Source organism: Microcebus murinus, chromosome 2 (assembly GCF_040939455.1).
Source record: "Microcebus murinus isolate Inina chromosome 2, M.murinus_Inina_mat1.0, whole genome shotgun sequence".
Classification (NCBI taxonomy): Eukaryota; Metazoa; Chordata; class Mammalia; order Primates; family Cheirogaleidae; genus Microcebus; species Microcebus murinus.
The window spans coordinates 12,753,590-12,780,941 of record NC_134105.1 but is presented as its reverse complement, the minus strand read 5'-3'; the positions used below and the strand labels follow the sequence as shown (position 1 = coordinate 12,780,941).

Below are 27,352 nucleotides of genomic sequence, written 5' to 3'. Positions count from 1 at the left end.
GTTGAGACAGACTAGGTTATGCTGCAGTAACTGCCAATCTCAATTATCAGTAGCTTAATGCAACAAAAGTTTATTTCTCACTCATGCTAAGACCACTGAGGACTGCAGGCCTTTCCAAGACAGCTGTCCTCTGTGCTAGGACTCAGGGACCCAGACTGCTTTTATCTCCTGGTTCCACCAGGAGGGGCAGGGAAAGGCTAGAGAATTGCACGTGTTGGTCCTTTATTGGAAAAACTTGGGAGTGACCCTTAGTGATGATGCTGGTGTTTTGCCAGGCAGCAGCAGTCTCCTGGCTGCACGGACCTGCGAGAGGATCCAGAGTTGGGGAACAGGTGGCACGTTCACGAGCACCACAGCCAATTCCACAGTGACCTTTTAAGAACTGGTATTGCAGAGTGTTTATTTAAGGCGGAGGAGGCTAAATTCTAAGTACATACTGGAGGGCAGAAAAAGATGTTTAAGAATTAAAGCTGGAGTCGCTGTGTCCTTGAGGCTGAAGGAAAAGAAGCAATAGATCGGGGAGCATTGATCAGCCCCATGTCCAAACCAGTGAGGGCAGGGCACTAAATGCAGGAGTGCTCTGGAGGGAACTTCACGAAGAGTCTTTTGCTTTTCAAGGTTTAGACGCCCATATGGGACAGGGTAGGAGGAAGACAGTGAGGGAAGAAAGAAGAGAAGGTGGAGGCACTGGCCACGTCAGTGGGAAGGGACATCACCCCATTCAACCCTCTCCCTGCTGGACTGTGGGGCACCCAAGGGCACCTACCATGAGGCTTATACAGGTGCTAGAATTTGTAGAGGCTTAATGTATACTTCCTGTGAATGAATGATTGATTCATTGCACCAACACTAAATGCCCTCTGTCTAATTCCACCATTTACCAGAAGAAAGGAGCAATTGGCACTGAATAGCTGTCGCTTTGGCTGGGCAAATGAGTCCACAGCCCACAACAGCAGACTGTTCTTGCCACCATTTGGAATGGTGGGGTGACGACACCCAGAGTCAGTTATAGCTTATCCAGTCATAAGCCAAGTCCTTGGAAAGACTGCAAAATGGCCTGAATTTGTTCTGGCATCAGCCAGTGGCACAAAAGGTTTTCCAGTCCTGCCAGCTGGCCAAAGAAAGGAAACAGGTGACCCAGGGGCACAGGCAGCCACCCCACCCCCACCCCCATGCTCACCTACCCTCAGGCAGATGGAGCAACTATTTAAGGGGATCTGGAGTGCACAACAAACATGACAGTCACCTGGAGGCACGACTCCACTATCCACTGAGACACTGAGAAGTAAGTTGCTCTTTCACTGCCTTTGAGAGAGACTGTGCAGTGCATGTGTGTTCACGTGTGTGTGCGTGTGTGCATGCATGTGTGCGTAGGCATGCATGGGATAAGCATGCCTGTGCATGGTATGGTATGTACAAGAGGGTGGGCGTGCACACATGTGTTCTGTGGGCATATGAGTGCCGTGTATGAGAGGGTGTTTGCACTAGTAGGTGAGTTCAAGAGTAGACATATGCAGGCATATGTGTATAAGCATGTATGTGTTTGGGGGTGTGTATATGCAGAAGGTGCTAGAAAGCCTTTCAGAGAGAGGGCACTACTTTAGTTCTGCAGGAAAGTAGCGGGGCTCAGACTCCATGGATGCCTTTGAGACTCCAAGGTTTGAATCCAGTGTGGGGACATGCAAGATATGTCTGGCAAAGGGGACACACTCTCTGACTGAGAGCTTCCTAGTTTTTCAGGAAGAACCTGGTCTGAACCTTCCAGGAGCTCTCAGTCTGATGAGGCTCGTGGGGGTCTCCGATGAGTGCGTCCTGTGGGGTCCCTGAGGGTCTGCGGCCCGGTGCGTGTGACACTGTTGCACAGAGGTGACAGACGTGTGCATTGTCGGAGGGCACTGCTGTGTGCTCTGTGTGTGACTCGGCCTGGGCTGGAAGAGCATGTCCTGTGCCCAGGGCTGCCGAGGGTGAGCAGCACAGCAGGGATCCGGGCTAAGCAGGGACTATCCGGGACAGGGGCTGTGCCAGTCCGTCTGCATTTGTCCCCCACAGAATCTCACCATGAAGACCCTCCTGCTGCTGGCAGTGATCATGGCCTTTGGTAAGAGCTGAGCCTGGCATCTGAGTGCAGAGGGGCAGCCCCTGGAGGGAAGGACACTATCCCCGAGTTTGCCTTCCCCTCGCAGCAGTCCTGCCTCAGGGGGAGGAGGAGGGTAGATATTTGGGGAGATCGAGAGTAGCAGAGAGACCAGAGAGGGAGGACACTGCCCCACCCCCCATCACCAGGCAATTTTCTGATTTCCTTCCAGGCCTGCTGCAGGCCCATGGGAATTTGCTGCAGTTAAAGGAAATGATCAAGTTGACGACAGGAAAGGAAGTTCTGTCCAGTTACGCCTTCTACGGCTGCTACTGTGGCTTGAGCGGTATAGGAACCCCCTTGGATGGGACGGATCGGTGAGGCCACAAAGCACCCCCTGCCCTCCTCTCACTCTGGCCCAGGCAGCGCTGGCAGCTGCAAGGACAGTGCTGGTGCCTCATCGGCACAGAGGTCTCAGGAGGTCCCAGCTGGAAAAGCAGCCGGCATGCGGCAACCTCTGCTCTAGACTATTCCAAAGCCATGGGTCTCTTCCCAGGGTCCCAGGGGTGAGACCACAGGCAACAGCCCCCCTGTGCCCCAAATCTGTGGGAAGACCACCCCAATAGTGTGTCCTCCTCCCAGGTGCTGTGCCGAACACGACTGCTGCTACCATCGGCAAACGGAACAGGGGTGTGGCTCCAAATTTCTGAGCTATCAGTTTAGCCATAAGGGGAACAAAATCACCTGTGGTAAGAGCCCTCAACATCATCGAGGGGCCCTCATTTGATCACACAATGCCGGGGACTGTGCCGGGCACCAGAGACAGAGAACAGAGGGACACTGTCGTGGCCTCGAGAAGCTCATGGCTGGGTGGGAAGTCAGGAAAATGGAAGCCCAAGTGGTAAAGACACCAGGGGAAGAGAGCAAACAGATCGGATGGGGCCTTGACACAGCCCGAGGCTCCAGGAAGCCTCCTGGAAGGGCCGTCCTGCAGGCTGAGTCTCAAAGGCTGGGCGGAGAGTCAGGGGAGGGGGAGGGGCATTCCCTGAAGATCGCACAGCTCGGTCAAAGGCACCAAAGGGCGCCCTATGCCACTGTGCTCCACCCAGTGGAACGCGAGGAAGAGAAGCAGTGGTGAGCAACGGTGCTGGACACACGGGCCGGGGCCAGATAGTCAGGGCTTCCGGCTTTTGTCCTAAAGCAACAAGGAGCTATTAAGCAAAGCAGCGACATGTGCATTTGAGAGGACTCAGTCTGGCTATAGAGTGGATGGGGACACATGGAAGGAGGCCAGAGAAGGCGACTGCCATGATGCAGGCAAGAGAGAGCCACGGCTTGGCATAGAACAGCAGAGGCCAGGATGGAAGGGTGGAGAAAGAAATCAAGGTGAATTTGAGGTGGAAGCAACAGAGGTTGGTGATTGACAGGGGCGGGGTGGAGAGAGGGAGCTGGAGGGTGGGAGTGTGACTGTGTGGGCAGGAACGCTGCGTCTCCCCATCAGTCAGCAATGTCTGCAGGGCAGGTGCTTGTCTCAGACTAGGAGCTCCTGGCGGGTGGGGCTGTGTCTTCTAAGAAGCCATAGTATACTAACAACTTCCCCCAATACGATGTTTATTTTCTTGTGATTTCAGCAAACGAGGATAAGTGCAGGAATCAACTGTGTGAGTGTGATAAAAATCTGGCCTACTGTTTGGCTAGAAACAAGGAGAGCTACAATGACGAGTACGAGTTCTATCCCAAAATCAAGTGCATAGGGGGTAAACGCCCTTGCTAAATTCCCTCTTCCCTGGAAGCCTCGCCACCCAATGCCGACCTTCCTTCTCTCACACGCCCCCTACCTTAGCCTAGTTCTCTGGCAAAGACAACATCTCTCTCCCAACCTAGAGGCCAGGCAGGTACTCTTCTATTCCCTACCCAGAATGACACCCCCGAAGCCTGGCCTCCAGTCCCCTTCCTTCCCTGGGCAGCAAGAGATTTCCAGACTTCCACCTCCCTCCTCCAGTGCAACCCCCAGCTTTGCAATAGTAGCTACTCTCCTGGGGGTCCCTTCAGAATAAAGCCATTCTTCAGCAAATGCCGTGTGCTCTGCCCTTTGTGCTGTTAATGTGTGAACAGACAGGTGTAAGAGGTAGGGGTGAAAATACAGGCTCTAGAATCAGACTGGCTGTGTCAAATACCCCTCCCCCAGCTCCCTAAGCCTTAGTGCTTTCCTCTAAATGGAGATAACATTGGCGCCGCCTGCATGGGCATGCCTGAGGATTGAAATGACGACCGGGGCAAGGCCCTGGGTCTGGCATGTCTACAGCCGCCATTACAAGTAAAACCCAGACATCTGTCTCTCCTTCCTTGGGCAAGAGAAGCTCCCACTGGCCTGTCGGGGAAAACAGGAAAGCTGGTCTGGACTTTTGGGGAGCTGTAATGCACATCTTCTGCATGGGGTGCTCTTCTCCCGTGCTGCCAGTCTCATAGAGGAGAAGGTGGGGCAGTGCAATGCCGGCCACCAGCGGGACCCTTGTGGGTTAGCCCCTCACCCAGGGCCAGGTCCCTCAGGGTCCTGCAGGGGTCGTGGTGCTTGGAAGGATATCACGCCTGGTTTCATGCTCTGCTGCAGCCGTCTGGAAATTCTTACCAAGCTTTACACAAGGGTTCTTGCAGTTTCATTTTGCACTGGGCCACACACAATATGCAGCTGGGCCTGCCCCATCGGAGCTGGTTCTGCGCTTACCTGGATGCTACTTCCCTCCTCCTGCCGCCTCAGGTTCTGCTGGAAATTCCTACCTAGACCAGCCACAGCCCCACCTGTTGCTCTAATAATCACCGTGAGGGCTGCTGCGTGGGGATCCCTTCGCAAAGCCCCCCAACCCAGTAGGCACAGGTGGGAGCTGAACTTGCCCCAGGTGGGGGCCCTTGCACAGCCCAGCAAGCTCTGCATTCGCCCAGAGCAGGTGCCTCTCTGTGATCTGTCTTCGCAGAACGACCACCTTTCTCTAATTCCGCTCAACTATGCTTCACTTGATGGAGGTTGTCTCTACAGCCACTCTCACACGTAGCAGGAGAAATGCAGATGACAGCTCCACTGACATGCCCGGTTTATCTTTAAAAATGCACAGAAATCCAAACCCGTGACACCTGCTCTATGGCAAGGCTGTGTGGGGGAAATGGGCACTCTCGTAGCTAGCTGGTGGGAGGGCAAAACGCCCACAGAGGGTAATTGGCAATGGCTATCAAAATTATAAAGGTATTTATCCCTTGGCTCAGAGACATCAGTTCTTGGAAATTTACCCTATGGATGCAAGTTCACACATATACACACACACACAGCAATGCATGAGCAAGTTTGTTCATTGCACCATTGTTCTGAATTACACTTGAACTAACCCCATCTGTTTGGAGAGGACTAGTTAAATAAACAATGGTACCAACCCAGCCAGGTGCGGTGGCTCACACCTGTAATCCTAGCACTCTGGGAGGCCGAGGCAGGCGGATTGCTCGAGGTCAGGAGTTCAAAACCAGCCTGAGCAAGAGCGAGACCCCATCTCTACTATCAATAGAAAGAAATTAATTGGCCAACTAATATATAGAGAAAAAATTAGCCGGGAATGGTGGCACATGCCTGTAGTCCCAGCTACTTGGGAGGCTGAGGCAGGAGGATTGCTTCACCCCAGGAGATTGAGGTTGCTGTGAGCTAGGCTGATGCCACGGCACTCACTCTAGCCTGGGCAACAAAGCAAGACTCTGTCTCAAAAAAAAAAAAAAATTATACCAACCCAAAAAGGAATCCAATACATCCCTTCAATGAGAGAAGCTCTCTTTATTCCAGTGTAAAAAGGTTCAGGATATGATGGCAGGAGAAAAAAGCAAGAGGAGAATCCGTGTACCACATTCATCTAGGAAAATACATCTGTGGATGTATTTTGCTAATATTTCCAGAAACACTGGAAAAACATGTAAGAAATTCATTAAAAAAAAAATGGTTACCTGTAAAGAACAGGCTTATAAGATGAATGATAAGGGGTTCAAACAACAGAGTGTGGCTGGCAAGAAATCAGGCTGGCACAGATGGGTGGAGAGAAAGATCTCTGGATGTGTAACTTGTTATGTGGATTTGATTTTTTTAACCCTATGAATGTATATCCTATGCAAAAGAAAGTTAGCATCCTCAAACACACGAAAACATTGCTGTCTCTGAGATAAATACTAACCCTCGGAGACAATGCAGTCTAACACATGGATTGGTAAATCCTAAAGGCCAGATCTATTCACTGACTGTTTTTGTTTAGCATGCAAGGTAAGGATGGTTTTTACATTTTTAAATGGTTGAAAAAAAATAATAAGAATTTCTGAGGCATGAAAATTGTATAAAATTCATATTTTAGTGACAATAAGTAAAGTTTTCTTGTAACACAACCATGCTCTTTGGGTTGTGTGTTCTCTACGCTGGCTTTCACCCTACAACAGAAAAATTGAATCACTGCAACAGAGAACATATGACATTTTTCAGAAAGAGTTCGCCAATCCCTGGATCTAATCCAGTGCTTCTCAAATTATTTGTAGTGATGAACCCATTTGTTCTTTATTTTTTCCAGATCTTTCCCAGGCAAATCAATACTTTCCTAAATAAAAGATGTAAAAAATACCAACACAATTTTTTATTGGATTCATTAAACCTAAGAGCGCTCTGTCAAATTCAATTTTCCTAACACTTAGTCTCTGCGTGTCCCTAACCTTGGATGGGAAATAGTTCGCAGACTGGCACTGCCCCGTGACCCTCACTTGGGGAAGCCCTGATCAAATTCATATTGAGGAAAGACAAATGTCCTTAATGATTTCAGAATGAGCAATATGTTTTTGTCCTTTAACATAGAGTAAGTATCGTTTATTACTAGCTAGGTAGTGGAAGCTTATTACTTCTCAGTGACTAAATGTAGCTTCTAAAGAAAGCCTCTGTTAAGTGTTTGCCATGGGCTTTTCTTTTCTTCTCTTTGGGCTAGGGGAAAGGAAAGGAATGAAGTCATTCACAACCTCTATTGCATCTCTTCCTCCAGTAAAGACTTCACACTTCTAAACGACTATTCATCTCAGAATATTTTCAATGTGAGTCTTTGTGTGCAAAATTTTGAAGCCCTTCTCTTCCTGAAAGCATTTTTTATAACTTCACATTGAATGATAATATGTAAAGATATTATATCCCTGAGTTCAATGTGCTTCCTTTTAATACCTTAGAAGTATGCCCCCATTCCTTCTTACAGACAATAGCACTAATGAGAAGTCTGATGTGAATCTTAGGCTTCATGTTGGGTTGGTTATCTGCTCTTTCTCTCTGGAAGACTTTAGAATTTTCCTCTTTGTCTTTGGTGTTCTTAACTTGCACTACAATGTGTTTGGTTGGCAGTTTTTCTTTATCTGTCCTGTTTGTACTCTGAGGTCCCTTCATCTCTCTTTAATCATAGGAATTTTATGTCCATTACTTCTTTGAATATTTCCTTTCCTCTGTTTTTCCCTTCTGCTTTGGGGACTTGTACTATCTGGAAGTTGGTGCATCTATACTCCACATCACTTAAATTGTCTTTTCTATTTTCTTGTTGTTCTTTCCCCTGGGAAGACTTCACAATCTAAGTGAAAGGATGGCCTTGCCAGCATAATAACAACAACAAAAATTACCTAGTTTCTCAGTAAGGGCTACGATCAATCATATGAGCTCTCTAGCCTACAGGCACCCTGCAGAGTTCTGTTTTCACAACATCTGAAAAGGCTTAGCAGACAGAAATGAAATGTAAATTCTTCTCTTTTACATTTAGCAGACCTATTTGCTTTAAAGCCTTGAGAGTTCCTGAGCTCTGGCAGGGGTGGAAGCTGCAGGCCTCACTTCCTGCCCAAAACCATACTCCAAGGACAAGGTCTCCAACATCCCCCAGCTGCATCTGTTCTCAGCCTGCCACTAAGAAAAAGCAAACAAATGGAGGCAGGAGTGTTGTTACAGTGGGAATGGCCTGAACAAAAACAGCAAAAAGGTCTTTAAAACTTTCCCACTCTTTTTGAGAACTGAAGCCTGCATTCCTGCCCTGGCAGTGGGTCATCAGGAGGCTGGAGAATCAGCCACCCCAGGTTGGGCCCATCCCAGGGTGGGCGACTGGTAGAGGTCACAGGCCTTATCTGTGGCACAGATGAGACTATTAGAATAACTAACCACAATAGCCTAGAACTCAGGGGCCCTCGGTTCAAAAGCTCTATATTTTTGCATACGTTCAGGCAATTTGGAGTTTGAGATGAGAAAGTGTGCCATTTTTCCTCCTTTGCCATCACAGCAATAAACTTCTCTTTCCTTCTCCTCAAACCACTTGCTCTTATTCTTCTTAGGTGGCCTCAGGGATAAGTGCCGAGCTTCCAATAACAGTTCCACAACTATGTCCAGCTAATCCGGATACAGCCATAAATCATCTTCACACCCTTTGTAGCCCCTAAATAAAAGGCCTCACTTACCAGTCTTCTATGCCAGCATTCTTTACCTCTTTCTCTTCTGTGCTGGCCCTTTTTCTGCCTGGAAAAATAAAAATAAACTTTTCCTTCTTTCTGTCCTAATCTTTGTCGGAGACATTTTTCTCCACCTGCACCATGAGTTCCTTGTTAGTCTCCACCCTTACACTAAGCTTCTAACTCTCTGGATCATTCCTCAGCTAGCTATCTCACTTCAGTGATTTAACTCTCATATCTTTTACACTTGAGATTCATTTTTAATGATTTCTTGCTCTTGCCTTATATTGTTAACATTCTCTCTATCCACATAAGAATGTTGAGCAGGCTTAGTTTCATTTCTCACTCATCCATTCCGGCAATTCTGTTTCTAATGGGGTATGTGTGTGTGTTGTCAAGTATATTTCATTTTCCTGGTGGATTTAGTCTGTGAGCCTCAAGGTAAACTTAGAGAATGGGAAGGGGATGAGTCCTAGATTTGACGGTTCCCAGGCTGCCACCCAGGCTGGTGCTCTGCTCAGGGTTTTATCATGAAACACCTGGGAAGTAGCAGCACCAGCAGGAGGTGGTCCCCAAAGTCAGCCACCCCTGAGACAGGGGACAAGGGGAGAGGGAGCAAGGCAGGACGAGATGGATGAATAAATAATGCCTGCCTCTGCTTTCAACAATTCTCAGTAGGACTTTGGGACAGTCCTAATATGCTCTCCAGAACGTGGGCATCTCAGCTGTTGCCCTGGGATGAAGAGGCAAAAGGAGAAGAAGAACTGGATTTGAAGAGCTTCCTGCCAGCCTACCCGCTGCTTGTCAGAACTGGCCACACTCTGCTCCGGGGCACAGCACCTGCTCCCCCACCAATGCACCCCATACTTTCTGCAAGACTGCAAATGTTCTTTTGCTATTTCATCATCCAAGCTTCTCTTTCAGATATGTATTTGCTAGATTGGTTTTGGCAAAGGGAGCAAGCAGCATACGCTAATTTGCAATCTTAATACAAAAAAAGGGAAATGTGTAGCTCAATATCTGTGTATCACTTAAAAGCACATACAGAAAGTCATGCAAACACTGAATGTTTTGCAAGAACCCATGTATCTAAATAAACATATGAAGTTGAATTGATAGTGGAGATGGAGGATGAAGGACTAAAGTGAATAAAATAAAACCAACCCGGTATTTTGAACGAACCAATAACAATGCGCTATGAAGTGAACCCATGCTCATGGGTTAAGAATTGATCAATTATAAATGCATTTATCCTTTCACTCAGCACCCCCACTTCTGGAAATGTACCCTGCAAACGCATGGTACATGAGCAGTTGTGTGAGAGAGAATGAGAATTCAAACCTAGAGCTGTCTCAACCTAAAGTCTGGTCTTTCTACCCTGAGTGTCAGCTGACACACTGGCCAGTGATGCCACTGGGTCTTAGATGACACCCTCAGCCAGAATGAAATATTCATTTCTCAATTATTGCCATTGCTTGGCTGTATTAATAATGATCGTAGATAATCCAAAAGTCATTTTCATTGCACATTTGTCCTCAGCTTTAGGATGGAGATGATTGGCACATGCTACCTGGTAACTAGAGGAATGAAGTCAGGTTCATATCTGGTGGCAGAGAGATGACAGTGAACTTGTCTGCACAGGATTCAATGGGAGACTAATCAAGTAAGTGAATAGGTGAGGGGGAGACTACAGAAACCAAACCTGCTTCTCCTTTGGCCCCAGGCCTGGCCTGGGGTACGGGTAGACGCTGAGGGTTCAGGAGACAGGTGAGGCTGAGAGAATCTAACAGGCCGATTCCATATCTTTGCTATTGTGAATAGTGCTGCAATAAACACACGAGTGCAGACAGCTCTTTGAGGCACTGATTTCTTTTCCTTTGGGCGGATAATACGCCGTAGAGTACTAATCAGCCTTTAAAAAGAATGGACTCATGTCATTTGCAGCAACATGATGGAACCGGAGGCCATTATCTTAAGTGAAATAAGTCAGAAACAGGAAGTCAAATACTGCATGTTCTCACTTATAAGTGGAAGCAAAACAATGTGCACACATGGTCACAGACAGTGGAATAATGGACACTGGAGACTCCAAAGGACAAGAGGGTGGGAGGGTGGTGTGGGATGAGAAATTACCTAAATGGGCACTACATACACTGATCGGGTGAGGGTTACACAAAAAGCCCAGACTTTACCACTAAGCAATGTATCCATGTGACAAACCTGCACCTGTACACCTAAATCTATAAAAATAATTTTTGGCAAAAGAATCAGACAGGCACATAATCTGTGGCCCACAGAGGGCTCCCCTTGAGCCACTCAAATTCTCCCATGCCTGTCCACTGTGCCAGCTCCCACCCCACCGCCCGGGCCCCCCGCTAGCCTGTGAGAGCAGCACACCCTCGCCTCACAAGCGAGGGAAGTACAAGGCGGGCAGGGTCACGCAGTCCTCTGAGATCCAGTACAGATGGCCTACAGGACTTAACTCTAGACCAGGGGTCCTCAAACTTTTCAAACAGGGGGCCAGTGCACTGTCCCTCAGACCGTTGGAGAGCCATTGGAGGGGGGGGGCACATTCCACACATGCGCATTGTGGGCCCAGGACAAGTCGGCTGCTAAGCAGGACAGGCAGCGGCGGCAAAAACACATGGCAGGCCAGATAAATGTCCTCGGCAGGCCGCATGTGGCCCTCGGGCCGTGGTTTGAGGACACCTGCTCTAGAAGGTGAGTGAAGTAGCCACAGCCCTTGCTGCTACAGCTGCTCCCCCATCTTAACTGACGGTCACCATCCCGTCTTCCACCACCCCCATTTCAGATGTCCCTCCCAACGGCGCCCACTAGAGCTTCTTTCCTGCTCCTATGGCAAACGTCATCTTCACTCAACAAGATTAACCTGGACAAGAGACCAGCACAGGTCCCAGATGTGGATTAGCGTCATTTGGGCGAGAAATTCCAGAATCGTAGACACCCAGGTTATGGTCTAGAAGTCACATTCTGACGGTGCTGGGTGTTAGGACTTCAACATATGGATTTGGGAAGGGACACAATTCGGTCCATGATATGGGGAAAACACTGTGCCAATTATTTTCACCTTTGACTAGTTTTGCCTATTTTGGAACTTTCTATAAATTGAATCATATTAAATACATCGTGTGGACTCTTTCAGGTCTGGCTTCTTCCGTTCAGTAAAATAGCGATGAGACCAGTTCATATCCTTGTGCATTCAGGCACTTCCCTTGGTCTGGGGCATCCCAAACCCCCAAGGGAGGAGACCCTGGCTCCCAGGTCTAAGGATGGCGCCATGGCTTGTCTCGGCTCAAGAATGGAATTCTGGAGAAAGGCTAAGTCTTTACAAAAAGCAGCCTTTTTTCCAGTCATTTTCCACAAGCACATCTTTAGTTTGATTTCCAACTCTTTTATCTAGCCAGTGAAGCGCTGAGGCTTTTGATGGTCTCCGAAGACCTTGAAAACCAAATGCAGACCATCTGAGCTTCCCACATTCAGATCAAACCTAGCCCGGGAGACTTTTCAAGGGCACAGATACTGACAAATCCCTTCCCTGCAGGGAATAAATCACATCAACCGCTTTTTGCAGCATGGAGGGGATGAAAGAACCATCTGGATGCCCAAGGGAAGGCCCCACTCTTCACCTGCCTCATAACCCGGCAGTAACTTTCATCCTAACGGGAGCATGGTGGAGGAAGGCACTCAGAAGCCAGGCTATGTCAACACGATGTCAGCAGCAAAAGCATGTCTCGATTGCTCCCACTCGCTGGGCACTGACTTTATGGCAGGTCCAGGGTCAAGCACTTTAAATGGATTTTCTCGTGCAATCCTCTTTGCAATCCTATTAGGTAAATAACATCGCCACTTCCATTTTCCATTCATTCATCCCACAGGACATCTATTGAACACGTGCAGCATTTCAGGCACAGAACCAGCAACTAAGGATACAGCAAAAGCCAGATGGGCAAGGTCCCTGCCTCCTCTTGGCACTTACAAGCCACTAGCAGGAGACAGATACAGCCAATAAACAAATTTCAAGAGAAAAATAGTGATAAGTAATATAAAGAGAATCAAAACAGCAGAATAGGAGATGGCAAGGGGAAGGCAGGGCACATGTTTTACACAGAGTAGTCACGAACGGTGCCACATAGACAGGAAAAGGCACTAAAAGCAAAGGCACTAAAAGCACGTGATATGAGCAAGTCAGCCCCAAGATGATCATGGACAAAATCAGTCCAGGCAGAGGGAATAGCTAAGGTAAGGATACAGAAACAGGTCTGAGCTTGACATATTTGAGGATAGAAAGCAGGAAAACGTGGTACAGAACAGAAACAGAAGGAACCCAAAGAAGGTGCAGTTGGCAAGCAGAATAGGAAATGTGGAAATCTAGGATGCTCAAAGTGACCTATGTGTGAAAGCTGTTCTCAGACAGATAAGAAAGACAAAATATCCTGCCCTCGGACAGAGGCTGGCGTAGGAAGGTGCATGGTGCAGGGACAAGCAGATGGAAGGGAGGAAGCCCACCATCCTGGAAAAGGCTGGAGGCAAGAGGAGGGACCAGCTTTCTCACAGGGAGTTGGGGAGGGTGCGCATAGTTTTCTTGTAGGTGCCGAGGTTGTGCAGGAAACAGCGGGCAGCCTCCCTCTCACAATCACAGGCTGCTTCCTGGCCAAAGTTGCCTTTCTCTGAAGTCACAGGAAACAGACATCGGGGAAACAAAAAAGACACAAGGTCGGTTTCTACTGCTGGACACCTCCAGGAGGTGCAGAGGAAGGAGGAGACTCAAGTCCCTGCCTCTGGGGCCCCCAGACTGGTGGGGACACCCAATAGCTCCCCTCCTGACCTCCCAATCAAGTGGAGGGCAACGTGGTCCCTGGCTTCAGGGGGCTTGATCCTGCCGAGGGAGACCCAGCCTCCGCCTTCTAGCTCCAGCAATTCCAGAGTCCGGCGGTGGAGACCCAGTTGCAGCTTTCAGGAAGTTCCCAGCCCAGTCCCAGTCTGATGAGAGGCAGCCTTTCTCTGCAAGAGCTCTTTATTATTATTATTATTATTATTATTATTATTATTATTATTATTATTAGAGACAATGTCTCACTCTGTCACCCAGGTTGGGCTACAGTGGCACAGTCGCAGTGCACTGCAGCCTTGAACCCCTGGCCTCAAGCAATCCTCCCACCTCAGCCTCCCAAAGTGCTGGGATTACACCGTGCCTGGCCTAGGAATTCTTAATCTGATGGGGGAAGACACGATCCACACCTTGAGGGAACACAGTCCCTGAGCTGGGAGAGCCCCAGTCTGATGGAGGGGGCCCTAGAAGTCAGGGAGGAGACGCTCATGGCCCAGCTCAGAGCTTTATGCCCGGGGACCCTAAATCATCAGTCTCAGACTGAGTGGCCTCCTCCAGCCAGCCCCGAATGCCTCACTTCTCTCTCCCCTTCACAATCAAACTTACTCAGAAAAAGAAAAAGAAAAAAAAACTGCTTTCATTGTCTCTACTTCCTCATTCCTGACCCACAGCAATCTTGCTCCATCGAGGAAATCTGCACACACGACTGGCCACCAGGTCTCTAACTCCGGGGTCTCCTTTCCATCATTCCGTCACCACGTCATGCTGCTACTTCTTACACTGTTAAGCACCTCCAGCTTCTTGATACCCTCTGCCTGTTTACTTCCACCCCACTTTCCCGATTGTTCCTTCTCTGCTGCTTTCTGGGCCCTTAAATGTCATCATGTGGGTACTTCCTTTCAGTTCTCAGCAGATGGTTATTCAATCCAGGTCCCCAGCCCTGCCCCTCCCCCAAGCAGCAGGTGCATTCGCCAGCAGGTGCCCCACTGGACATCTCCCCTGGGGGTCCCACAAGCTGCTTACAGGCGACCTGTGCCGACCTCATCCTGCTCCCTGCCCCCATATAAGGTCTCCTCCCACCTCGGCTCAGCTGCAGGCGCCCCCTTTCCCCAATCTCTGCCCAACTGCCCGAGCCAAAAACACACTTGTCACCTTAACAACTGCTCTCCCTGTCCGCCACATCCAGGGACAGGTGCCTTTGCTTCCACCTATTAGGCATTCCCTTCCATTCCGGCCATCGTCACCCAAGTGCTGCCCACTTTCTCTCTCCCCAGGGTTTTCACATCAGCTTCTCGTTCATCTTTCCACCTCCCACCAGCATCCTCCATGACTGTCAGGTCGCCCCTTGCTTAGATCCCTTCAGAGACCCCCCAGCACCTCGAAAATGGGAGCCAAGCCTCTTTCTGGGACCTCCAAGGTCTATGCCTTGGCCCCCTCTCCCATATACTCATCGCGCTGGCTGAGAGGACGTTCCTTCCAACCTCCTTGCCTTTGCTTGTGGCTCTGCCTGGAAATCTCAACCCTCTGGAAAATCCTCTGCCTCTCCTAGGATGCTACTGCTCATCCTCGGAGAGTCTCCTCCTCCATGGAGCCTTCCTGAATGTCTCCAAACAGGGCGTGGAGATGCTTCTCTCTTCTCCACGGCCTCATGTAATTTCTTGTATGCACTCAGCACTTCCTTACTATTTATCTGTGGGTGGGCCTAGAACCCAACTAGACTGGGTTCCCCAAGGACATGGCTGTGTCTAATTTACACCGGTCCACCTGGTAGTCAGCAAAAGAGCAAGAATACAGCAGGGGGTTGGGCCCAGGTTTGGCTGCCATCCTTGGGGTGCTGGGAAGCCTCTGGAGGGATTTAAACAAGGGAAGACCTGCCAGCAGGTGGAGGATGCTGGTGGCCGGGAGGGGAAGAAGTGATTGGGAAGCTGGTGTGAAAACCCAGGGGAGAGACAAAGTGGGCAGATTGCATGACGGGGTCGCATGGACTCTCTGTCACATATGACAGCGTGGGTTAGAGCTGAAGCCTTATTTCAGGATTTGGGGCTGGCACCCACTTGCTTACAATCGGCCATAGCAACCGTCATGTCGGAAACAACGGCACCTGTGCCAGGAGCCCCGGCAGCACTGCTCCCCGGGGGAGCTCTCCCCACACACACGCCCCACCACCAGCACCAGTCCTTCTGGAATGGTCTAGACCAGCACAGCCCTGTAGACCTTCTTGTGACGATGGGCACATCCCACAGCTGTGCAGTGTGGTGGCCACTAGCCACAAGTGGCTTTCAAACGCTCAAAATGTGTGGCCAGAGTGACTGAGGAACTGAATTTTAAATTTTATTTAATTTTAATTAATTTAAATATAAAGAGCCGCCTGTTGCTAGTGGATTTGGATGTGGGAGGTTGGGGGAGGGGTGTAGGGGGAGGGGAATGGGGGAGGGAGGGAGTGTGGGCCTCCATCCCAGCAGCAGTGTCTGGACCCCTCGAGCATGGGGAGGCAGCAGCAGAAGGCAGTGCCAGATGGGGACAGACCCCGGCTCTGCTCTGGGTACTTAGGCCTGTCGTGGCCTGAGGCAGCCTGAGTTTGCTGTCCTTTGCAATCTTCCTAACACAGACAGGTTTACGCTCTCAAAATGGCGCGGATCCTGGGGGACCCCCCTCCCCCAACCCGCCACTCCCCAGGGGTCCCTCTCTCCTGCCTCTGCCCCGGGAAAGAGAGAGCTTTGTCCTCTAGACTGTGCTTTGGGGACTGTGGCCTTTTTGCTGTAGTGTCTTTGTGTCTCTCAACCCCACACACTCTCACGTCACGAAGTCCGGGCGGCGCGGTGAAGCCTGAATGGACTTCTCAAACCCCACCTCCGCCACCTCCCCGCTCTGCCACCCAGAGCAAGTTACTTAACGTCTCTGAGCACGTCTCTGAGCCTCGGATTTCTTACCTGGGAGGGACAACACCTGACGGACTTGTGAGAATACCGTGCCGTGCTCCCCGTGCCCGGCAGGGGGCGCTAGAGCCGAGGCACGGAGCGGGGTTGGCGGCCGGGGCCGGGCTCGGGGCGCCTTCCCCTCCCCTCTCACGCTCGGCCCTGGCGAGACGACACTTGGCGCCACAGATGTAGGGTAGCCGGCGAGGGGACATGGGTAGCAGCACGAGGGACGGGTGTGCCGCACAGAAGGCCGCCCTGGGGCTCCCACGGTGCGCTCCCAGGACGGCGCCCACCTGGCACGAGGCGCGTGCGTGCGCTGACCCGCCACCGCCACCGGAGGCAGCGCGGGACCGGGCTGGGGCGGGGGAGAGGAGAGGGGGCTGGTGGGGGGAACCTGCGTGAACTCCGGGGACTGCGGAGTGGAACCCAGACGTGCCCCGTCCGGGCGCCCCTAGACAAGACACAGCTCTCTGGCGCGGCCCCCACAGTGTGAGCACAGGTAGGTCTGGCCCTCAGCGGGTTGGAACGTCCTCCCAGCCAGACAGGAAGGGGGGGGTGACAGCAGGGGAGCCATGGGGGACAGGGAGGAGTTCAGAATGGATGCTTCAGCCAGACAGGGGCTCCGCTTTATGGCCGGAATGGATGAGGAAGGACGACCCCCACCCCTGCCCAGGCATGGGGTTTTGGGGGTCAGCAGGGGGCTTGTGAAGAGGCTGCTCCCCCTGCAGCAGGCAGCAGCGAGGAATGTTTGCAAGAAGGCTGGAGGAAAGAGGAAACATCCAGGAATAGGACAAGCTCAGAGGACCTCAACCAGCATGCCACCAGGCTGCAGCCACACAGCGGGCCTAGGTTCACATCCCAGCACAAGGAAAGGACACACAGCACGGCCTGCCCTGGGCACCCCAGCCTCGGACAGCTTGGGACTCGTGGGAGATGTGGGGCAAGAAAAGTCTGCCTTCTTCAGGGCTGAACACCCTCGGGAGAAGATATGAATACAACGATGGAGACTGGTAGGCTGAATAGCCCACAGACTTCCGAGTCCTCCTTCCTGGAAGCTGTGAATGCGACCTTATGTAGCAAAAGGGACTTTGCAGGTATGCTCCAATTAAGGAATTTGGGATGGGGAGGTTACCCGGGATCATCTGGGCAGGCCCTAAATGTAATCACAAACTGTCCTTTATCATAAGAGGAGGCAAAGGGAGATTTGCCGCACAAGAAGAACAATGCCACGCTGCTGGCTTTGCAGGAGGAAGGGGCCCCAGCCAGGGAGGGGGGCGCTGCGGGAGGCACAGCCCCTGCCTACACCTTGATTTGCACAGTGAATCTGTGCAAACTGATTCTTGGACTTCCGGCCTCCAGAGAATAAATGTGTGTTATTTTAAGCTACCAAGTTTGCAATAACTTGTTTTACAAGCCTAGGCAACTAAGAGACTGGCACACAAAGGTGGATTGTGGGGCCCTGGAGGAGCAGGAAGGAGATGGGAGATGTCCTCACTTAACCGGTAGCTGGCACGAGAGCCGGCCTTGGGCAGGGAGAAGCTGAAGGAAGTGGAAGCGGGTTTCTGGCTTCCCAGTGCAGGGGCTGGGGCCTGGCCAGGGGGGCAGTGACCAGAGAGGCCAGCCGAGAGCCCGAGGATCTCACTCTCAAGTGCTCGAGAGGTGAGGTCCTCAGTAACCTTAGTGATGTGGGAGTTGATTTGAGCAGAAAAAGAGACAACCAAGGCAATCGAGAATCAGAACCAGGAAAGCAAACAGGATGGCACATGCTGGTGGGACATTTGCAACCAAGTCCATATGCAAACAGGCAAGGCAGGAGAGCAGGAGGGACGGACAGAGGCAGCACCAGCACCACGAGCAGTGACTTACCTGTGCCCAGTGGAGCAGGGGGCTGACTGCTAATGGCTTACTGCCTGGGGACAGTCTCTCAGAACAGCATGCTGGAAGGTAAGGCAGTTGACACCTGGGGAGCTTCCTTGACCCAGCTCTGAGCTGAGGACTTTGGAAATACTACACCCGTGGCTGGTGGAGAAGTGGCCAAGTCGCCTTGTTGCTGTACCATGTGCAACTGTACACTGAGCCACAACTCCCCCAAAGTTAGAGCAGGTGAATGACACAGGGTGCCCACCCCAAGTGTTGCCTTCTCCCACTGCACAGCCAGGTCCGTTCGTCCTCTGCTAACTCCCCCAAGAATTTCCCCAGGGCCCAGGGCAGAAACATCCAGAACCAGACGAGCTGGCATGCTCCGAGCCAGGCCAGAGAGGACCCCCACCAGCCCCTCACTCAGGGACTAGGAGGTAGGGGCAGATGGATGTGCACGGGCTGGGGGCTGGGGAGGCAACCACTACAGGTGGGACCCCAGTGATGTCTTTGGGGGACTTAAGACACCTGCTCAGTAGTTCTGGGAACCAGCAAGCCCCCTCCCTCCGACCTTCATCTGAGCCCGCGTCCGAGACCAGAACGAGGACAGTGGCAGCCAGGGAAGGAGCCACGCAGGGGGCAGAGCTGGTGTTCAGTGGAACACAGTTGAATTCATAACCCCCGAGTGTGAGATGGTGTGTTTGCATTATTATGTTTGCAGTATTCTGCAGTATTAAAAAACCCTCATTTATATGAGTCATTTAGAAGAGTTATTTTTCCAAGTGGTTGGGGGATATCCTTTCTTCTTTTATTAGTATTTACTATTTTTTATTGTGTTATAGACCAAGTCTGTACTATCTTTACTTTTTTTTTTTAATTGATTGATGATTTCTTTGAGACCTAATATATGGCGAGTTTTGGTGTCTGCCTCACACGGGCATGACTCGAAGGACTAGCCTCTATTTACCAGAATTAGACCTGTTAGATCCCATCAGTGAATAAACATGTATTGAGCACCTACTGTGTTCCAGCACTGCTCTTCCAGGTTTGCATCAGATAAAACAGATGTCTGGCCAAGATCCCCTTCCCGGGGTGATAGGCAAGGTGGGGGGATCCCCTGCCCGGGGTGATAGGCAAGGTGGGGGGTGAGGTGAAGACAGACAATGGACATTAAACATAACAAATAAATTATATAGTATGTTACAAGGTAATAAATGCTATGGGAAAAATTCAAAGTACAGTGAGTTAATAGGAATGGGGTGGAGGAAAGTTTGTGATTGTAGACCAGGTGGTCATGGTGTGCCTTTTTGAGAAAGTGACATTTGAACTAAGAAGTGGAGGACAAGAGGCTGTCAGCCTCACAGATGTGTGGGGCAAGAGCTTGCCAGGCAGAGGGGACACCAGGGCTGAGCCTAACCAGCGGTGTGCCTGGCATGCCTGAGGACCAGCCAGGAGGCCGGCGTGCTGGAGGGTGCCAGACCACGTGGGGCTGTGTCGATCACCGACTGTGCTTGTCTCTGAGAGCGATGGAGACCCCCCCCTGCAACGCATTGAACAAAGTGAAATGATGTGACCTACACTTGCCACGGTGCCTCCGGCCGATGCGTTGAGAAGAGACTAGGAAGCAAAGGAGAAGCGATGAAGAAGGCGAGGGATGGTGGCGGCTCCCGCAAGGTGGCAGCCATGGGTATAAAAGAAAGAAGAGTTGAGGATGGCTCCAGGGTTCTCACCCTGAGCAACTGGAAGCAGAACTCGCCACCAACTGAGGTGGGAGAGATGGAGTGGAGCAGTTCTATTGGGGGAGGCAGACGAGGCGTTCACTTGTCGTTTGTGTTGAGTTTGAGATGCTCGTTAGACACCAAATGGGGACGTGGAGGTGACAGTTGAATGAGCGCATCCTGAGTTGGCTGGACGGCAGGTGTAAGCGTGGCAGTCATCGGCCAGCAGATGGTATTTAAAACCCTGAGAGCTGAAGACACCACCGCGAGAGTGAGTATGAGAAAGAGAACAGGTCCACAGACAGCCCGGGGGCCCTGCAGCGAGAAGAGGCTGAGATGAGGATGAGCCAGCAAAGGGGACAGAGGGCGCGGCCGGGGAGGCGGGAAGGAAAGACACGGACCACAAGTGAGGGAGGTGGGAGGGCAGAGCGTCAAAGGCTGCTGTCCTGCCCGCTAGGAAGAGCACTGCGGCTCCGCCATCGGACTAACAACGCGGCGGTCAGTCGTGGGTGACCTTGGGAACAGCCACTGTGGGGAGTTCCGAGAGGGAGACGGTGGGCTGGAGCGTGTGTATCAGTGGACGTCCTGGCCAAAAAGAGGTGGCCCCTTCACACTGGGTAACTCGGGGAGACTTTTGGCAAAGGCGCGGGCAGGTGTGGGGAAATCTCAAGGACTATGTAACAGGGAGGTGGGTGTTCCCAAGGCCAAGCCCGAGAAGTCAAGGGAAAGAAGTGGCTCCTGCAGCCCAGGAAGAGCTGTGAGGACGGGGACACAGGAGCTGTGCCCGTGAGTTGAGGGACACCGGCAGCTCACAGTGAGACCCCTCCCCCCAGGGAGGGCACAGGGGACCAAATGCCTTGACCTCACTCTCCTCCCTCCCAGGTTCTCCCGTGGGTGCTTCCTGCCGCCAGACCCACCTGGAAGTCAGAGGACAGGGGACCCATCGGTGCCTCCCAGGACACAAGGCAGGCCAGGCAGGCAAGGGACCGGAGCCGGGAGGGTAAGCGGAGGATGTCCCCGACAGAGCAGGCTTGAGGGAATGGTGTTCGCCGTGCTTATGATGAGATTTGAGGCATTTCCCCAACACTTTTAACTCCATTGTGCCCAAGATGTGAAGTGGCCGCAGGAGAAAGAAGTATACGATTATGGCTGAAAGGAAAGATCATTTTAAAAATTGAGAATCATTGAGAATGATGAGGTCACGAGAACTGTTGCCTGTTATTATGGGATGAATCTTACAGCAGAATGTTTCCGAAGAAGAAAGAGCAAATCCTACAATAAGAAGAATCTGGTGGTCAACACAACGCCAGAAAGAGAGGCCCTCACCTTCCTTCCTCAAATTCTCTCCTCCCTTCTGATCCACACTCTCCTGGTTTTTCTCCTGCCTCACTGGCTACTCCTTCCCCATCTGCATGGCAGGTCCCTCCTCCACTTGACTCCAGTTCCCCCAGGCTTGGCCCTGGGCTCTATTCTCTCCCGACACCCTCTTTCAAGGTGAAATGTGGACATAATGGCTGGCACTCAAGCAATCATATTGAACCATGAGGTACTTACTACACTTAAAATGGCGGAGCAGCAAATTAGAGGATACTCTATGCTTGATTATGGACTCAGCTTTACACTCAAGACTGCCTACTTTCAGGCTTTCATTTTTCTGTGAGAGAGAAATAAACTTTTATCTTGTTTAAGCCACCATTATTTTGGGTTGCTAGCATTCACAGCTGAACCCAACCCCAATGCATCACCCCAAAGACAAAACCGAAAATTCATTCCACAGTCTATTTCCAATCTCTAATCATTTCAGCCTCATTGTCCTGCAGAATCTATCAGACGTTCTGCAGTGAGTTCAAATGACATCAGAAAGATACTCCAATAGGAAATTAGAACAACAATGTGCCTGTCATTTGCATATGAATCCTCTGCCACTATCAAATTCTCAGGAAGAAAGTAAAGTCTGAAAATTACCCTTATCATTCCTTCTAACATGCATATTTCCTCCTCATTTTGACAACTTTGTAACCTGGTTGCATCTTAAAATCGATGTCATCTTGCAGTTGTCTGACAGGTAGCATTCGTGACCTAGTTTTGCAAAATCCTTCCACTGAGACTTCAGTTCAGATAAGATAAAGAAAGAACCAGCAGGAAAAAAAAAGAATATAAAAACAAAAATGATCAAATAAATAATAAATAATTTTTTTAAAAGAACCAGCATCAAAGCATAGTAGATTAAAGAACATATGGGTATATCAATCACCTTGCAAACTAAAATCCAAGGGGATTATGATCCAAAATGTATTCCCCCCAATTTCTTATGGTCTCAGTCTCAGCTAGAGGATTCTAGATGCCTGTTCTTCAAGATTTCATTTTCCCTTGTATGTTTCTGGTCAGTCCCCCCATATCTCAACCTTCCTCCTAAGGCAGTGGCTTTCCAACCTGGGTGAGCATCCAAATCACCTGGAGTGCTTGTATAAAATAATTCCACGGCCTTGTCTCTAGAGTATCTGATTCGACAGGCTGGGTGGGGGTGGGGGGTGTCTGAGAATTTGCATTTCTACCAAGTTCCCAGGTGACACCGATACTGCTGGTAGGGGACCTCATTTTGAGAACAACTATACTAAGGAAATCTCTTTTCCTATCTTCCTTTATTTTGTTTCTCTTTGTCCACTGCTCCCATTTAGAATATTAAAAGGCAAAAACAGGCCAGGCACAGTGGCTCATGCATGTAATCCCAGCACTTTAGGAGGCCAAGGCAGGAGGATCGCTTGAGGCCAGGAGCTTGAGACCAGCCTGAGCAACAGAGCAAGACCCTATCTCTACAAAAATAAGTAAAAACATAGCCAGGCATGTTGGCACATACCTGTAGTCCCAGCTACTCAGGCTGAGGCAGGAGGATCATTTGGGCCCAGGAGTTCAAGGCTACAGTGAGCTATGATTGTGCCACTGCACTCCAGCCTGGGGGACAGAGCAACACCTTATCTCACAACAAACAAACAAAAAACCAAGTCACATTTCGCAGATAATTCTTGTTCCTTTTTAAATTTCCTATGCAATCTCAATCCCTAGAGACAGAGTACTGTACTGCCAAATGCAGGACACTTTCATTGCCTTCTTAAGTTGACAACAATTTAATTGCATCATTTCTATACCTCAATGTGGGTAGATGGCATGTTACATTTCCAACAAGGGTGACCATTCCCTTTTTATCTTGTCTCTGTCATAAAATCTACCATCCTTGCCTGGGAGAATCCAATAGTTAGCCATGACCTAAAGTTCTATAATTAAGAAATCCAGAGTCAGTTTGAGACTTCAGGTGGAATTGACCACATGCAGACATGCCATCCAAATTCAAGGCTGATGCCTCCATACCAGGATTTTTCAGTCTCACCACCACTGACATTTTGGGCTGGATAACTCTTTGTGGTGGGGGCTGGCCTGGGCATTGTGGGATGTTTAGCAACATTCCTGGCCTGCACCCCCTCTCGGGTGTGACAAATACATCTCCAGTGTCCTCTGGGGGTCACAATCACCCCTGGTTGAGGACACTGCCCTACAATTTAGTCTCTTGACTCTGAAGCCACCCAAAACAATGTAAATGGAATAGAATTTGGGCGGTTCCTCTATGCCAACTACATAGCCCTTTAATGCCAGAAATTAAACCCCAGTGTTCTGAAACACTGCTTCTCGGAATTCAACGTGTCTGAAAATCACCCAGGGAATCTTGCTAAAAGGCAGATCCTGATTCGGAAGGTCTGTGGTGGGACCTACCTTATATGCAAAGTATGGTTCACATCTTCCTCCCCAACTCATACCAAATGAATCAGAATCTGCATTTTAACAAAACGTCATTAAAAGTTCGAGGAGTACAGCCTTGCATATGCACATGGAATTTAGCTCAAGCCAAAGTCCTGACCTAGAGACCCGGCTGAAGAAATACAGGAAATGCAGCAAACCATTGTCATGCCCCCAGTGTCTATAGGACTTGCATGCAGGAAGCCTCTTTTTCCCTCCATAATAAATCCTTGCTCCAGCTATACATGCTGCCTGAAGCGCCCATGACTCTCTAGCCTCTGCTAAAGACCCCAGATATTCCCTGAACATGTGCAAAGGCCGGGTCCTTGTAGTTCAAGGTCAAGTTACAATAGCCTGCACACTAAGACCTGCACAGCCCATGCCTTTGCTGGGCCCTGGTGCTCACATTTTGCTAAGTCCCTCCCATGAACCTGCCTGCTTCTGCTGAGATTGTCACTTGCAACCCCTCCCGTATGGAAACAGCAGCTTGCCTCAAATGCCACTTGTATTTTGTTTCCCTAGTTCTCATTTATTTTTTTAAGTTCCTAGCTAACACATCAGATTTGGGGTTTGAAGGTGGGGTCATTAGATAACACCTCTTTTCCCTACCCATATTTTTGACCAATTAAAAGACGAAAGAGTCAGTCAGGTAGGGATCAAATTATTTCTGACTTTAAAAAATATCGATTAAGGCTAAATTGGAGGATGTAGCTTATGACAATGGAAACAATGAACTTCCTAATTCCACACCCCAGAACTAAATGACTAACCTACCTAGTCATGGGCAGTACTGAACAAAGGCACAGAGCCTTTACAGCTAAACTGGTCACCCAGCCAGAAGCAGACCAGACCACGTGCCCTCGGCAGGCAGGTCACACTCAAAGAGGAAGGAGAGAGAAGGGCCAAACTGGACATGCCCAGTTTCTTTTCTCAAACTTGTCGATCAGGTAAGAATCTCCCAGGCAGGAATGAGGGCATGGGTGGAGGGCGATGAGGAGTGTTACACAATGGATGTTCTACTCACTGGGAGGAACTACCGGGATCAACACATAAATGTTCCCTCATAAAAATGCCCATCCTTTTCTTTTTTGTTGTTTGTTTGTTTGTTTGTTTGTTTGTTTGTTTGTTTGTTTTATGAGATGAGATCTCACTAAATCACCCAGACTGGACTTGAACTCCTGGGCTCAAGCAATCCTCCCAAGTAGCTGGGATTATAGGTTGCACCACCATGCCTGGCTAGAATGCCCATCTTTTTCTGTAACATGAAGCAATCTACTTAGCAGAGTTTATTTACCCCTCCAATGTTTGAAAAACATTGTCTCCAGTGAAGCCAGAAGGGCCAGGTGCATAAGATCTGCAGGGGTTCCAATAGGTGGGAAGGGTCCGATGAGAGTTGGCTAATCCACAGAACTAGGTTCTGTGACACACCTAGAAGGAAATTGAAGGATTGCTTAATTCATATGTGTTAATAAAACGGACCAACCAACATAGTCAAAACAGTTGTAATCATTCATTGAATAAATATTTATTGAACATCTTCTATAGATATAATAGATTAGTAGGCAAAGAAATAACTATTCAACTTTGCCAACATAGTATGGAAGCAGCCGTATGTAATATGTAAATGAATGGGCATGACTGTGTTCCAATAAAACTTTATTTACAAAAACAGGCAGCAGTTTGGATCCAGTCCATGTGCTGTAGTTTGCTGACTTCTGGTCTAGAGTTATACACCCAGTGAAAATATGATGTGGCCAAGATACTTCTGGATGTTAAAGGACTTAGAAGTTTGCCTCTTTTTCATAGAAAACTACCTGAGGATGCAGTCCAACAACACAAGAAGGTAAGCTGAAATGAAGATATAAAGTACGAAAACCACTGGATCCAACCCACAAACATAATAAAAAGAAAGTCCCAGAATGAATGGCAGCTGTGCCTGATGGAAATGTGATGTCAGTTTCAGCCTCTCCTCTGTATTTAGTGGGGACGTCCTGATAGATCACAGCCTGCAGGACCCCAAAGAACTCTACTGAAGAGGAGGTCCTGTGTGTTCATGCAATTGACCTCAAATCAAACAGGACTCCAGCGGGTTGCCTGCTCGTTTCATTTCTGGTGACTCTTCCGTGGATCAGCCAATGCTCTAGGATCTGATTAACTCCACCATGGTTACCACAGCCATTTTGCCCCCTGGCCATTGCTGTCTCCTGTCTGTAGCAACCTGGGCGTCCCTCAACATTACTCAGCTGCAGCCCTGCCCACTATCGTCCTTGGCTAAGAAAGAAAAGCCCAGAATAAGCTTTTTTAAAGTTATTATGTTTCCTGCCCTGTGGTCAGTAAGCTGAAAAAAAAAAAAAAATAAAAATAAAGTTATTATGTTTCCCTCACCTAGTTCTCAAAGTGAGGGTGCCAGGAGAGGACTCTGGGCGCTCTCAGAGGGCTAATGAAGGGTCAGTGGGAGGGCAGGGTGCACAGGGCGAACACAGCCAGGAGTTCATGTCTCCTAAACCTTGTTTCATTCCTCCCTTGAAGTTAAGTCAGCAGAGTCTGGCTTCCCATGTCATGTGATGTGACCCAGCATTTGCATTCACCAACCCAGGCAACATTAGACCCACAGGGGCTGCCCGAGTTAGCACATTGAATTGCAGAATCTTGGGCCAGGGAACCCACAGTCATAAATTCAGCCTGCCCCAAAATTGTATCCTTAGTTGAGGAGGCTCAATATCTACTCCCACAATTTCTCCCCAGATTTTTGATAATATAAATCTGCAAATTCCTTCAATCCTTTCTGGAATAACCCTTCTGTTTTTCATTCTAGATATCCTCGGCTTGAGCTTGCTGTTTATTCACACCTGCATTTGTTCATCAAATACTTAAGTCCCTGCTCTGTGCCAGGCATGTTCTAGGCACTGGGGATACAGCAGCGAACCAAAGTCCCTTCCCTTAGGGAACTCACATTCTATTAGGGAATAACAGAAGAAATAAACAAAGAAATGTTATATAGAATATGTTGGGTGGTGTCAGGAATTATAAGTATCTCCCTCTTTAATTAACCTAATGCAGGCCAGTGTACTCATGCCTGTAATCACAACACTCTGGGAGGCCGAGGCAAGAGGGTCACTTGAGCCCAGAAGTTTGAGACCAGCTTGGGCAAGAGCAAGACCCGATCTCTACAAAAAATTGAAAAACCAGCAAGGTGTGGCAGTGCATGCCTGTAGTCCAAGCTACTGGGGAGGCTGAGGCAGGAGGATTGCTTGAGCCCAGGAGTTTGAGGTTGCTGTGAGCTATGATGATGCCATTGCACTCTAGCCAGGGCAACAGAGCGAGACCCTCAAAAAAAAAAAAACCCTAATGCTGTCGAAGCAACGAGCCCATCATGAGGCCCCCTGATTGTTGTATGTCAGCAACCACCCAGTCCCCTAAGCTTTGCCCTTGGTAAGCAGGTGACTGCTTAGCAACTGTAGGTACCATGGGCAGCAGGTGTGCCAAGTCACAGTCCCATCTCTGCCCAATAACCTACCCCAGATTCCCTATTTCTCTCAGGGCCTATTGCCTGCAACTCTCATCCTGCTACCAATGTCCATATCAATTAAAGTTCTCTGGTTACAAGCTACAGCAATTTATTCTGGCTAGCTAAAGCCAAAAACAAAGGAAGCTAGATGACTCATGAAATAGAAGG

At 49.6% G+C, this 27,352-nt stretch overlaps 1 protein-coding gene and 1 long non-coding RNA gene across 2 annotated transcripts; both read left to right on the top strand.

Moving 5' to 3' along the window:
* Positions 1-2,058: 2,058 nt before the first annotated feature.
* PLA2G2A (phospholipase A2 group IIA) lies at positions 2,059-14,609 on the top strand. The gene is made up of 5 exons (XM_012787661.2): positions 2,059-2,098; positions 2,307-2,451; positions 2,717-2,823; positions 3,706-3,831; positions 14,581-14,609. The coding sequence occupies exons 1-5, from the start codon at positions 2,059-2,061 to the stop codon at positions 14,607-14,609; spliced, it is 447 nt and encodes a 148-aa protein (XP_012643115.2).
* A 2,116-nt stretch (positions 14,610-16,725) lies between these two features.
* Positions 16,726-26,669, top strand: LOC142876345 (uncharacterized). Its single transcript, XR_012923234.1, has 5 exons — positions 16,726-16,811; positions 20,345-20,504; positions 20,770-20,887; positions 25,349-25,519; positions 26,492-26,669. It is a non-coding gene; the product is annotated as an uncharacterized LOC142876345 (long non-coding RNA).
* Positions 26,670-27,352: the final 683 nt, after the last annotated feature.

Bases quoted from the DNA above. Each gene is read 5' to 3' on its own strand.
- PLA2G2A (XM_012787661.2), top strand. From the start codon at position 2,059: ATGAAGACCCTCCTGCTGCTGGCAGTGATCATGGCCTTTG. The intron at 2,099-2,306 runs GTAAGAGCTGAG...ATTTCCTTCCAG, and splicing joins GGCAGTGATCATGGCCTTTG to GCCTGCTGCAGGCCCATGGG. The intron at 3,832-14,580 runs GTAAACGCCCTT...CGCCACATCCAG, and splicing joins CAAAATCAAGTGCATAGGGG to GGACAGGTGCCTTTGCTTCC.